This window comes from Pygoscelis adeliae, unplaced genomic scaffold (assembly GCF_000699105.1).
Source record: "Pygoscelis adeliae isolate BGI_AS28 unplaced genomic scaffold, ASM69910v1 Scaffold133, whole genome shotgun sequence".
Lineage (NCBI taxonomy): Eukaryota > Metazoa > Chordata > Aves > Sphenisciformes > Spheniscidae > Pygoscelis > Pygoscelis adeliae.
This window is the reverse complement of record NW_008824475.1, coordinates 393,991-408,185: the sequence shown is the minus strand read 5'-3', so window position 1 is coordinate 408,185 and position 14,195 is coordinate 393,991. Positions and strand designations below refer to the sequence as shown.

Below are 14,195 nucleotides of genomic sequence, written 5' to 3'. Positions count from 1 at the left end.
CAAATACAACGTTGGTGGAAAGTATATTGATAGGTCCAGGCAGTATCTCGTGGATACAAGTAGAAGGAAGACCATCAGCAGCACATACTTTCAGCAAGAGTGAAATAAACTTGATGTTTCCTGACAAGATGTGGGCATATCTAATACATAAGCAAGAATAGTAATTTTTATCTTTGTACATATTGATTGTTAACACTGCATAAACTGATGAAGAAACCTTATTCTCAGATCTGAAGGAGAAACACAGAGCACTTGGACTAAAAGGATTGAAAGTATTAATTTAAAACAAACCAATTTAAAAACAAACACTGATTTTCATTGAGTTCATAAAGCAGATTAAGTTACTTTACAGTTCTCAGAATATAGTGCAATCTCTACTAAAATGCATTACATTAGAGCTTATAGTTTTAGGCACTCAGAACAAATGTTATTTCTCAGTTTCCATTACACAGCAAAGTTTGCTGAAATATTGCAAAGATTTCCCTCCTAAAAACAAGTAACAGGATAAAGCAGAGATCATGATAAGTAGACACAAAGAATTAACATCACAAAACCATCACTGGTATTTTTAGCAGTTAATCACGCTTAAAATATGAAGGGAGTGACACTGGCTTAAGATTTTGGTGCCAATGAAAACAGCTACCCTCAGTCCAATAAAGCCACTCTGAAGTACTTTAAAAATTCATGGCGTATATACTAATGCCAAATATTCCATATCCTTATCTAATGGTTGAAATACGTTGCCTTAGCTTAATAAGGAACCTGTGGGTAAAAACAAAAAAGAAAGGCAAAACTATTAGGCATTCCTCAAATACGAGTGAGTAGTTGTAAGAACATGGGAGAACAAGTGGCCTTGAGGAAAGTAACCTTCCCAAGAGCTCTCCCAACTGCATAGAAAAAGATGCTCTTCAGCCTGTGTTAAGTAGTAAGGAAGAGGTAAGGTGGGGGAAGACAACAATTTACTTTTAACATCTGCATATAGCTGAACCACTCTGTACTGCGAAGTACACTTCAGAGAGTCTGAGGGCTTATGCACTAAAGGCACACATGCAGATTTTGGCTGACATAATTGCTTCCTTGTATGTTTTGCTTGGCTACTAGCAGTTAGATTAAAAGAATATTTTCATCTTCCAGAAGACAGGCTTTTATCTTCAGCAAACACTTGTCAATTCTGGAGGGGAAGAACAGAGGAGAAAAATCCAGATGGACCAGAGGGATGAACACAGTTTATCCATAGGGTAATCATATTACTGGTAATACTGAGCTCATTAAAAATGCTCATCTAAGTACAAAAAAATTAAGATTATTTGATAAGGCTTTTACATACAAGTGTTTGGACAGGAAAGGTATTTTTTCTTTCCAAGATGAAGCCTAACATTTGGTATGAGGTCCACACAGCTCAGCAGTATTTAACTGTCTAAATCTTACTGATTTTACTGGTGAAAAACCATTAAGTGCTTAACCTTGCATGGATGCCATCACAGAACTTGTAAAATGCTAGTGCCATAAATACATTTCCTTAAATAGTATGCATCTCTTGGGATTTTTCAGTTTTCTCCAAAGTGCTAGCAGACAAGCTTCTTCCAAAAGTTCCACCTGCAAGAGAAGAAAACAATTCTAAAAATAAACCTAAATAGCAAAATTAGTTTTAGGATGAACAAGCCAATTAAAAAGTTATCAGATGCTCTGAAATGGAAAAAAAAAAAATGGCACAATCACATGACGTGGTTGCCGTGCATTGCAAGTTTAGCATGTGAAATCTAAAGGAGAGGAACTAAAAATTCAGCTGGTACTCATTAAAAGGATGGACAAACTGACAAAATCACATCACAGTGGAAAGTACACACAACTTCGAAAAGGATACTAGGAATGGAAAATGTTACACAGCTTCAGTGCACCAGTACCTTAAGTTTTTGTTTACCCAGAAGCTTACAATAGATGTGCAAGAGCTCAACTCAAAATTTTGACTTCAACTTTCAGCTGTATATCTACTACTGGTTTTTTATGTGCCGCTAAGCATATTTTAAACTTAACTGATGAAATGGAGTCTGCTAAGAACATGGACCTTGGAGACATGGAGAAGACATGCTACAACTTCAAATGATGCAGCCAGCAAGACACTAGGCTAAGCTGAAACACTGTAGGGGTCACTTAAGAAAATAGTAAGAACATGTCAGTTTAGGGGAAAAAAGCCCTGACGGACAGTAGCAGTGAACACAAGCAACCAGCAATATTACATCATGGAGGTACCGCCCAACCCAGGCATTCCATCTCATACAGAAACTCTCAGTAACAGCAGTTAAAGTCAGGCTACAAAGCACAAATCTACTGCCTTCAAATGCCGGAACAAACCTCTGCTGGCAATAGTTAAACACACATTTGTGTCTGCCTCCTTCCTCTGCATCTGAAGATCTGAGCCAAATTCTCCAAAACTACATGCTTATAATCATAAATTTATTGGCTGGAGGCACAGGAGTCTTAAATGCTGCTTATCTGTTCAGTTTCAGTAAATTAAGCTATAATAATTTATTAGAAGTCTGAAATAAGTAATTGAAGTAAAGGTCTAACTACTACCTGTTTATATGTGAGCAGCTTTTCATGGCAGTGGACAAAAACTGATTTAGAACCATGCTAGGGAACAGTATCATAGTCCTTCAAGCAAGATCTGTTTATTTTTTGCAGTGCACATCAAACAGGCCTGGCTAGTTTCCCAGATGATTTACAAAATAGTTCTGTTGGACTGGAGAGACCTTTACAGAGATTCTGCAGAGCCATTTCTCTGCTATTAGAACATTTGTTTTCAGAAAGGGCAATACTTTAATCCTAAGGGAGGTGCTACAATAAAAAGTTGCCATAGATGGACATTTAATTTTTTTATAGCTATACTATCATATCTCTCTAGAGAACAGCTTATTTTTCAATTAAAGTAGTAATGGTTTAAATTTAGAGAACAACTTTTAGGTGATTACAGGGAACATCTTTCTTATTTAGGAGAGGAAAGAAAAAATTAGAAAGAAAACTGGATTACAAAACATTTTTAGAGTGATTTCAAAAGATGGTTTTTTTTCTTTTTTAAAATCAAAGTGCATTGGAATTAACTTTATTTTTATATATGCCCTTTTCTTTCTATTTCTAATGTTTAAAGAGAAGATAACTAGTCTGCCTTTAAGTCAAAAAATCATATTATGAACAGTCTGATCATGCTACCGTTAGAGATATAGAAAGGAAAAAAAGAAATAGTCACAAGAGTAACAAAACAATTAGCTGGGCATGAAAATGCCAATGCAGCCAGTGAAGGAAGAGGTTATCTCCTATTGCATTTGGATAATATTGATTTTTAAAAAGGGAAGAAAGGAAAAAGAAACTATGCTAACAACAACAACAGAAAAAAACAAAACAAAAAAACTGAGCACCAGGACATAATTCTGAATCAGAAAATAAGAGTAAAGTTTGTCTTTCACTGACATCTGTAGATCCTTCACAGGTTAGAGTAGCAATTAGACAGCAGCCACTAGAAAGCTACGATTTGCCAAAATTTGCCACAGAAAAAGCAGCAAAACAAAAAAAACCAACCATCCTTACAGTCTATCATCTATCTCCAAGACAGGGCCAGCTGTATTTACACTGGTTTTGACAAGCATTTGTCCAGCCTGGTCTTACAAGTGTCCAGCAATAAAGATACGACAGCTTATTCCAACTTCTTAATTTTTGAAGCCTGAACTCCACCTCCTTGCAAATTAGCCTACTATTTATCTTCTTATCCACTGAGCAAAAAGAACAATTTACTTCATTACCCTCCACAGCTTTTTAAACATTTGGAATCACACCACATTTCCAAGTCTTTCTTCCTCTATGGCAATGGTTCCAAAAAATTGGGTATAATTTAATGATGAGGCACAGAGTCCAGACAAATACACTCTGCTTAGTTCAACAGTCATACCTGTGCTGCCAGTAAAGGCTGGAAGTATCCCATTGCATACCAGCTCTCTACTTTGTCTTCCTTTCTAAATTATATCTGTTTATTCATTAAGAAAACATTCTGTAAAGAAAAGGCCACATCTTGTACCTTGGCCTTTCAGAATTTAACCTCAAGACACTCGAGGGGTTTTGGGTCTATGTTACATTTTTAAACATACCCAATTTCCACCTGTGCATTTCCCTCTTATATTTGAAGTTACTGAGAGTTTGAAACTGGACTGAGCTGACACAACATGACTTTATCCTCTCTCTCAGCATACAGAGAGTTTGGCACTGTGCACTTTGTTCACTTTCTTCAAATCTAGTGCCTTTATTTTGTCACCCCAGAACGCCTTTCTTCCCCAAGGGTCAAGCTCTGTATTTTGAATCACGTTTGTGTAAAATCACCTTTCCCCTTCAGATTATCAGTGCATCATCAGTTAGAAGCAAACCATATTAACTTACAGGGTTTTTCCCCCCCAACATTCTTAACTGTTAAAAAAAAAAAACAACAGTAGTCAGGGGTGCATTGCAAAGCCATGCTAGACACATTTTTGACATGCTTAATGGTGTACCTCAAGCAATTCACTGAAGTTTAATGACTCACAAGAAAACCCCAACCTCCTGGCTTAGTAACCTACCATACATCCCTGCGATACGAGCATTTTCATGTGTCTCCATTCTTATTAGCCAAAGCTCCACTGATCTATCAGAGAAGCAGTCACCTTATACAAGCACACAGTACAGGACAGCAAGAATAAGGAAGAAGCACTGTAGTTATTCCAGTGATGCAGCTGTCAGCAGCATTTGTTTCTTTTGGGTAATAAGCACATTGCCACTAAATCTGAACCATCATTTATTGCCAAAAATTAATACGCAGATGTTTTATTTCTTGGACCAGTGATGCCACCTCCACAAAGTAGTTTTTATTTCAACATCTACTCTAATCACAAAGTCTAAACAAACAATTAGATAAGAATTTGGTGGATAATTTAGCCTTTACCAATTTATCACTAACTGAGTGATCAAATATAATTTTTGCAGACTTCTGTAGAAACTTTTGAAATTGAAAGGTGGGTTTTCATGCAGAACTGATACATTTTCAACTTCATTTCTCTTTACTGATTACCTTCACTTATTTCACAACATACCACTTTCAATATGAGTTCCCAATGTTTGATACCTGCAGTTTACTCTGAGCTTCTCCTCTCTTGCATCTCCTGTTTCACAGGCATGGCACGTGCTTCGCTTGCTTCCTGTTTCACAGGTGTGGCAGGCATATCACCATTGACGCTCTCCACGCCACTAACAGACATCAAGCTTTTCCGTTCTTTAGAATTCGATTTGTGCTCCACTTTTGTGACTCTAAACCTGAGGTGAGCAAAAGAAAGATTCAGTTGCATTTCCCCAGGGATTAGTTAGATTGTTCTCAGTACCCAGTGTACGGACAGGAACACATTTTCCGGTCCCAAGACCTAGACATCAGAGCAGACACCCACACGAACCCAGCTTCACTTCAGAGCAATCTTCCTTCCTGTTACCTACATGTACTTTTAATACTCACTACTGCTTAACCACACTTTCTCAGGGAACTGTGTTTTAAAGCAGAATCCACAGATTGTGTACTACTTCTTAGAACAGTAATTTTCTAAGACAACTACAACATAAGCTAGGAATTGAAAATAACAAAACAGAATGATGTGGTTTCTATAGCTCACACTTACTTGAGAAGTATCAAATTCAGAAACAGAGGAATTTATTAGTGTGCAATCCTTGTTTCTTTTTAGCCAGTATCAATAGAGCAATAACTTTGGATTTATACCCACAATAAATCCCCATCTATTTATAGTTCTAAAAAAAAAATCATATTTACTTCTTCCAGAAATAACTTTAGTCTAATAGTAACAGGGTTACAAAAAACAATCACTGATGCTATAAACAGAGTAGAATCAATGGATATCTGACCCAACACAGGCCACTGTAGCATCCCTAAGAAAAGTATACAATAAAATGACCTAAGTCTTACCTTCCCACAGAAAGGACTGTAACTTCTCCAAGACGACTTCTTCTGTGCTCTTTAGATTTGTGAGCTGGCTTTATAAGGTGCCATCGTTTGTGGCTACAACGAGTACAAACATCCTTTTCTACTACTCCTCCAACAGTATGGAAGTGATGGCCTTTGCAGCTGTGTTTAAATGGAACAGCACCAGGTGACAAAGGAGACTCTGGACTCACTGGACTCCCAGGAGAGGTAGGAGATAAAGGGCTGTAGGAAAAAGTATAAAGGAAATTGAATTTTTACTATAAAAACCTGTTTCTTAAGAAGGGAAAAAAAGGATAAAATATAACCTTCAGTTATGCCTAGTGAATAGCTAGTTTTTCCAGGGACCATTTATTTGTGAGGATGTCTGGTGTAAGGTTCCCTCCAATACCATATTTTTGCAGTTAAAAATCACTTCCGTAAATTAACTCAGCTGCAGTCATGTGGTTAAGGTAACTAACACAAAGGGCAAGGAAATGAAAAAAAATCAGGCTAAAATAGAAGAGAATAGGTTACATTAACTTATATTGATGAAGACATCTAATTAGCTGATTAATTTCACACTTGGAGAACTATGGAAACTATTTCAGAATTGTTACAGTATCTCTAAGAACTCACAGAAGAGCATAGTCCCACAATACTGCAAAGAGGCAAAACTGTCTGCCACAAAGAGAAAAGGAATCAACAGATCATTCAGCTTACGCTTCAGAAAAACGTTTTTTTAAAGTACATAGAAAGAAAGAAAAAGCAGTACAACCACCAAAAGGCATTTATTGAGAATATTTAATCAAATCTCTTCTAAAACAGAAAAGTAGATAGCATAGATAGGAACCAGAAGATGTACTTTTTTGGACTTCAGCATCAAATTTGACACTGTCTTGCAACACATTCTCCTAAAGCAAGCTAGAGCTCAGTGCATTAAAGGTGAAATTACTGTAGCGTGAGGTAGCACACCTTGGGGGGGGGGGGGAAGACAAACCAGAAGGTTATACATCAGTAGCTTACTATGAAACTGAAGACATACTCTAAATGTGGTTATTCTGGTCCTGATGATATTGAGTGTTTTAAATAGTTCCTTGGGTAATGGAATAGAAGAATAGCTAAAGTACTCATAAACTTTGGGTCACCCATAGTAACTGTAGAGGACAAGATAAGAAATTCAGATGATCAGAGGAGAGCATGTGTGTGGAAGACATTCACACATACATGAATCTTATGGGTAACAGGGCTTGTGCGGGAGGTTGGACCCCTTGGGGGGGGGGGGGAAGACAAACCAGAAGGTTATACATCAGTAGCTTACTATGAAACTGGAAAGACATACTAAATGTGGTTATTCTGGTCCTGATGATATTGAGTGTTTTAAATAGTTCCTTGGGTAATGGAATAGAAGAATAGCTAAAGTACTCATAAACTTTGGGTCACCCATAGTAACTGTAGAGGACAAGATAAGAAATTCAGATGATCAGAGGAGAGCATGTGTGTGGAAGACATTCACACATACATGAATCTTATGGGTAACAGGGCAGTAAGGGTAACAAGTTTCAGTGCTTTAGCAGAAAAACTTTACAAACCCAAATTAAAAAGCAACTAGCCAGATGATCATTCTTCAGAAAAAGAAGGTGAAGATCACAAGCTAAATGTGAATCATTATGATGGTGTTGCTTATAAAGGACAAATTTCACAGTGGAAATAACAGGAGTATAACCTGTGAACCTAAAGTTACATGACTCAGCATTAATCACGCCTCAGCTGATCGTTCCATCCAGTTTTAGAAATGTTATTTCAAGAAAAATACTAACAAACTGAAGAGACTCCAAAGGAGAACAGAAAGAACAAATTAAAGAAATAAAACATGCTGTAAAAGACTGGAGTTACTTGGATGCTTATTTTCAAAACAAAAATATTGACAGGAGACATTTAATGGTCTTCAAATAAATAAGAGAATGCTATTAAGGGAAATAAAATCTGTTCAACTTCTGAAGCAAAGACAGGAACTAATGGCTTTAAGTGGCAGAAGTGCAGATTTTACTTAGCCATTACTATTCCGATTGTTAGGAAGTGTTTCATAGTGCACCGAACTTAAAGAAATACAGTAGATTTGCACTTCAGTTACTAAAGCTTTAGGAGTATCTGTCAGAAATGACGTAAGAGCAAACAATCATTTTTCCATTCCCCTTTTTCTATTTTAATTCACCACTGAAACAATAGTCTAAAACATCCAAAATAACATCAGACATGCCTACACAAAAAGATTGAGTTAAAATTCAAACAAATATTTCTGCTGCACCATAAAAGTTTAAAAATAATCCCTATACTTAACTCTTTTTATAAGTTCAATTTTTTTTCTTCAATAACTAAGCCTCTCAGCATTAAAACAGGTGATAAACAGTTGCATACTCAACTCCCTGTTTTGCTAAAACTATACACTCCCACTTCTTTTATTAGTGACACAGTATTACTTGAACCTTCATCTTCTCTGCCTTGAATATGAACACAGGGTTACATATGAAGAGTATTTGAAGTAGTACAGATATAGTTTAAAGGTACTTATGTACAGATATAAGTACTTTTACACAAATGATGCATCTGCAACTCAAGGGCTGAACTTTCTCTGCATAGTTCTCTAAATAGGTGTGTAGTGAAAAAAATAAGAGGTAGGTCAGCCAACTTATATTATCAAAATTATAAAGAAAAAAGTAAACCAGAAGGAGACGTAGAAAGAGATGTCTATTTTAGGTTAGCATCCATACAAATGAAAGAAGTGCTGCTTCTGTTCTTTCAAGTTAGAGTAGCTTTGGACTAAGCCAACTTGTAAGTAACTTCACCCTGAAGCAAACAGGTATTTGCAGCCCCTGTAAATCTTTAGCCCAAAAAGCAATAAATCCGTATCATACACCTAGAACACATAACCAGAAGAGCCAGTTACTAACCCAGGGCATACATTAAAAATTAGTGACTCAGAGACACCACAAGGAAGTCAAAGTATTATCCTCTTAGCTGATAACTCAAGGAAGTGATGTAGTCTTAAAAGTGCTCAGGAAATAAAATCCTTTGAAAGGGTACGTTTTTAGCTGCCTCAGGAAACATGCATTAAAAAGTTGAGTAATTACCTTTCAGGTTCAAAGACACTGCTATCTGCTACCATGGCCTTTAACACATCAGCATTTGCTGCAATGAGAATAAACAGAACTCTTCAGAAGTGTACAGCTCTAACTTCAGGAAAAAAAAAACAGCAAAATTAAAGGTCCTCAAAGAAATTTCACCTAAAAGAAAGATGACTACATTATGTATATCTCCAAAAAGGCATGAGAGAAAATTATGGAAAAGAAGTGTTAATATAATTCTCTGGGATTTTCTTAACATGAGCTTCTAAAATTACAGTTCATATTGCACTCAAAGCTCTGCCCCCAATACAAGCTATATAACGTAGCCGTCTGCACAACACTCCCAAACAAGACCTCTAAAAATTTTAAAACATCTATTTGACCATAAGAGTATCATCACCTCACATGTATAAAGCAACTTCAGATTGAAAACAGTGAGCCCTACAAAACACAGATTAATTATCAGCCAAGAACTACCAATTGCTCATGTATTCTAAAAAACACATAGGGTACCTAATCCCAACCTCGAGGAAAAATACACAAGCTCAAAGCCCTAACAGTTATTAAGGAAAAAAACACAAAACCAACCCCACAAACAAACCCAAAACCACAACTTTTCCAGAGGACTAGTCTTCATTCAGAAGTAACTCAAAACCAGTTCAATGCTTAGGAGAACTTTGATTTATACAAATGTAAAATTAAAAGGCTAAAAGTTCTTGTTCTATTAAAACATGCAGTCTCCTAAATTTTTCTTATCATAGAATCATAGAATAGTTTGGGTTGGAAGGGACCTTTAAAGGTCATCTAGTCCAACCCCCCTGCTGTGGGCAGGGACATCTTCAACTAGATCAGGTTGCTCAGAGCCCCGTCCAACCTGACCTTCAATGCTTCCAGGGATGGGGCATCCATCACCTCTCTGGGCAACCTGGGCCAGTGTTTCACCACCCTCAGCAAAAAAAATTTCTTCCTTCTATCTAGTCTAAATCTACCCCCCTTTAGTTTAAAGCCATTCCCCCTTGTCCTGTCGCAACAGGCCCTGCTCAACAGTTTGCCACCATCTTTTTTATAAGCCCCCTTTAAGTACTGATAGGCTGCAATAAGGTCTCCCTTCTTCTACTGGGCAAATACTAACCAAGCATTCCATGGGCTGCTTAACTGTGATTTTATTTTTTCAGTTGTATCTTCTTCTTTATCCTTCACTTTGCACACACAGCACATGAAGATATCATGCGCAAAATTCAATGTTAGTGCTAGTCTACCCTATTGTCTCAGTTATGCATAAACCCTTCACCAGACAACAGCTTCAAGAATTGTTTCAAGACAAAAAGTTTAATCTGGTCAAAACATAAGAGTTTCACATGCTTTAAACATTGCCATTAAGAAAGCAGCCTTGAGCTTTTACTTCACAAACAAAACAAGAGGATGAACCAAAAAAATCAAACACCCAAATAGTTAAAATATCAAGAAATGCATGAACCAAACTTACTATACAAAATCATTTTCAGGTAAGCGAAAAACTTCCCTATTTTGCTTGAATTTATTGCCTTCTGAAGGCAATCTCGAAGAGTTAAGCATGTACAAAATGGTTATTAAATGAAAACACATGAACATACCATACTTCAGAATATCTGAAAAAACACATTTGTTATAGAACACCATCACAAAGACTTATAATTTCAATATCACAATACTATACCTTCATTTTTCATAATGTAGTTAACAATTTGTCCCACAGTGTCGCTATTCTCATGTATAGTTTCATTCATTTCTGTGCAAGGAAATAAATATGTTGTCAATATCTTGGCCTTCTGAATCAAGAATTGAGTTATTTTAAAACAAACAAAAAAAACCAAGCCAAAACAAAAACAAACACACACCAGAAGAAGTTACATTAAAAAAAGACAAGATCTATTGTCACTTTGGAGGGAAAGCTTAGATAAGATGTTTTAGTCCTTATTCAGGAAAAAATACAAATGAAAGTTTATAGTCTAGTGGAAGATGTCCCTGCCCATGGCAGGGGGGTTGGAACTAGATGATCTTTAAGGACTCTTCCAACCCGAACCATTCTATGATTCTATGAATCTACACATCAGCTCTAACATTCATCTAAGACTTTAATACGCTCAATTTCACAAGCATATGTCAAGATTCCTTCTATAGCTAGTAAGGAGGAGACAAACAAGAGAGCAGTGTTTCTAATCCTAACAATAGGGAGGGAAAAAAACAAACAAAAAAAATCATTAAAACTATCTCAAGTCACTATTTTAAAATAGGTATTATTGGCTTCCAGTATAACAGGGATTCAATTTAAGCTTTTCAACACATCTACAAGGACATAACATTTTATTTTTTTTAATTTAAAAAAAATTATCATATGACTACAGGAGCAAGGGATTTAAGAAAGAAACCTCATGACTATACTTAATACTTTTGGAATCAATTGCACCCATTAACAATACTGGAAGCTTCCCCAGAATAACCTCAGAAGGCAGAGAAAGATCGGGGAGAGACATAGAACAATGAAGAGGCACAGCTCTGCCCTTCCCTAATAATTGTTATGACTAGCTTTATTAAAAAAAAAAATCACAGGATTGAGGCAAGTTTGATAGGTAAGACCCTAAATTTGACTCCAGAGGGAAGACCTGGAGTTAGAGCCTAAATTTAAGTAGTAAATTAGGGGCTTCCCCATCTCTGTACCCACACTTCATCTTCATCCCAATACCTGCAACTTTGCAATGCAACTTAGACACAGCTACTTCCCCAAACTAAGATCCCCTTAAAAAGTTGTCCCCGTTTCATTACCACTCACCTTGCTGTTACCACTCAGGTGAACTAATAGATCAGATAGTCCCATGCACTGCGTACATGCCCCAGGCAGTAACTGCTTAAGAACATACTGACACATCATTACCGCACCACGAAGCTCTACCCTTACCACAGAGCCACTGTAATTTGCACTTACTATGAACCTACTGACAGTAATTAATTGGGAGAAAGGAAGAGGCCCTAAGTATTTACAAGTGACTTGGCCCTTGCATTTACTTAGCCGAATGCTATACTGGGTTAATATAGCCCGTCCCGAGTGATAACACTTTTCTTGGGTTTTTTTCAAGTAAGAGTAGATGGGCATAAGGAACCATAAAACAAGAGCACAAACGAACAAACATTAGAACAAAAACAAAGGTATCTTTAAGAAAAAGTTATAAGCAGCACACATTACATAAAACAGAACGTACACAGTCAGTCCAAAGGCTCAGTTTTATAACAAGAGGGGAGATGAGAATGGCAGCACAACAGGAACAAATTAAGATTGCTAAACATAAAACTAAGACTTCAGGCTTTAAACAGCAGCTTTTTGTCACTCCTCAGATAGAATTATGTATAATAATACTTTGTTGCTAACAGCATGTGGAATGCAGAAAAGCAATCTAGTGACTGATTGCAGTGTATAGCTGCAAACAAATATACTGGATACTTTGATCCCTCTGGAAGCTCTTAACTGATGTTAGAGGACTTGCATGGGAAACTGGAACACTCCTAGCTTTGACTGGCAAAGATCAAAACCCAACAGACACATAATGGTAATAAAAATATTTTTCTTAATATTGTTTTGATGTCAAATATAGACAGAGAAATGACAGGAGTCTCACAATAAGTTATTCCATAGTAGTTGCAAGGTACAGAAATAGGAAGTTGTTCATTAGACTTGTTGATTACCTATTTTTTCATCAAGTTTTTCTTCTACTTGTTCAGCCTCTGTTGTGCAACGATACCCTTTTTTCTTAAGGACATGACAGATGAGGATCCCCAAGAGACCCATGATGAAGAAAACAGGAACCAATGCAAAGGCAATATACTCTAGGTGTTCAGCCTTGCCATCACTGCCATCAGTTTTAGTTGTCAAAGTAGTTGTCTGTAAGTCATAACTTGACAAAACCTGGAGAAACTCTCCATTACCTACGCAAATGAATAAACACAGTTATTACTATACACTGTAAATCACTTCAAAGCATTTAGAAAATTACAAGCATGACCAAACCCCATAGTGTCAATGTGATGTACGTTCTGTGATGACTTGAATGGGCAACACACACTCTACCAGCTGAGAACTCACACCCGTAACAGTAGATATTTCCTCTTCATATAACAATTACAAAACATCTAACATACAAAAAACACACATGATATATCTTCAATATAACAGTGAAGAACAAACAATATTCTAGCCTGACAGGCTTGTAATCTCAACAAGAGGGCTCACATATTTCACAGAAGAGTAACACCACCATTGCTCCTTGTTCCCATCAGTGAGGAAAATGCCATACCATTCCTCCGGTCCCACATCCACGCAAAATTGCTAAAAAAAACGTGAATTCTTCCCTAATGTAAGAGTAAGTACAGGATTTAGTATTGACCCTTGCAAAGAAAAAGTATCAGGTGTGAGAGAAATAGGCTTTTTTTTTTTTTTAACAGTGGGATTTCACAGCACAAAAGAAAGAAAAATTTACCCTCTACTCAGCAGCATATGTGAGCTCATTCTTCGCTTGTTTAAGATTTGGAAACCATTTTGTATTTAAACTCAAAACAGGATGGGAAAGAGGCTTTTTTTTGTTTGCAAAGAATTTAAGTTGCAGCATAGACACACACTAACTCTATACCCACAATTAAGCGATTTTTAATTTAATAGATGTATATTCCATGTTATAGATTGGGCTTTTGAACTACCAAAGGTATAGAATATTTACATAAGAAGGGACCTCTAAAGGTTATTAGTCCAAATGCTGCTAAAACCAGCTCCGATTAGATCAGGTTGCACAGGTAAGCTCCACCTGAAGGATGGACATTCCACAACATTTCTGGGCAACCTGTTCCATTATTTGCTCACTTTTATGGCCAACATACACAGATAAATTAAAATCTCAGTACCTTCTCATATATCAAATATAAAAGTATACACGTTCAATTGTTCAGCTAAATCCAAAAATACATGTTTGCATACTCAAAATTCCTTCTCCGCCTCTACAGTTTATACACACTCCCCACCCAATGTAATAAAAATTTAAATATTACTCTTCCAACATGCAAGAATATTA

At 36.6% G+C, this 14,195-nt stretch overlaps 1 protein-coding gene across 2 annotated transcripts; it reads right to left on the bottom strand.

The window, feature by feature from the left end:
- Positions 1–17: 17 nt before the first annotated feature.
- On the bottom strand, positions 18–13,046 carry RELL1 (RELT-like 1). 2 transcript variants are annotated; one of them, XM_009321391.1, is made up of 6 exons: positions 12,820–13,046; positions 10,799–10,870; positions 9,109–9,166; positions 5,984–6,223; positions 5,109–5,328; positions 18–1,596 (listed from the first exon to the last, which is right to left on the bottom strand). In XM_009321391.1, exons 1-5 carry the CDS (start codon positions 12,920–12,922, stop codon positions 5,148–5,150), a joined length of 654 nt encoding a protein of 217 aa, XP_009319666.1. In that variant the 5' UTR covers positions 12,923–13,046; the 3' UTR covers positions 18–1,596; positions 5,109–5,147. The 2 variants fall into 2 exon arrangements, with proteins under 2 accessions (XP_009319666.1, XP_009319665.1); XM_009321390.1 differs by having other exon boundaries at positions 5,141–5,328; positions 12,820–13,036.
- Positions 13,047–14,195: the final 1,149 nt, after the last annotated feature.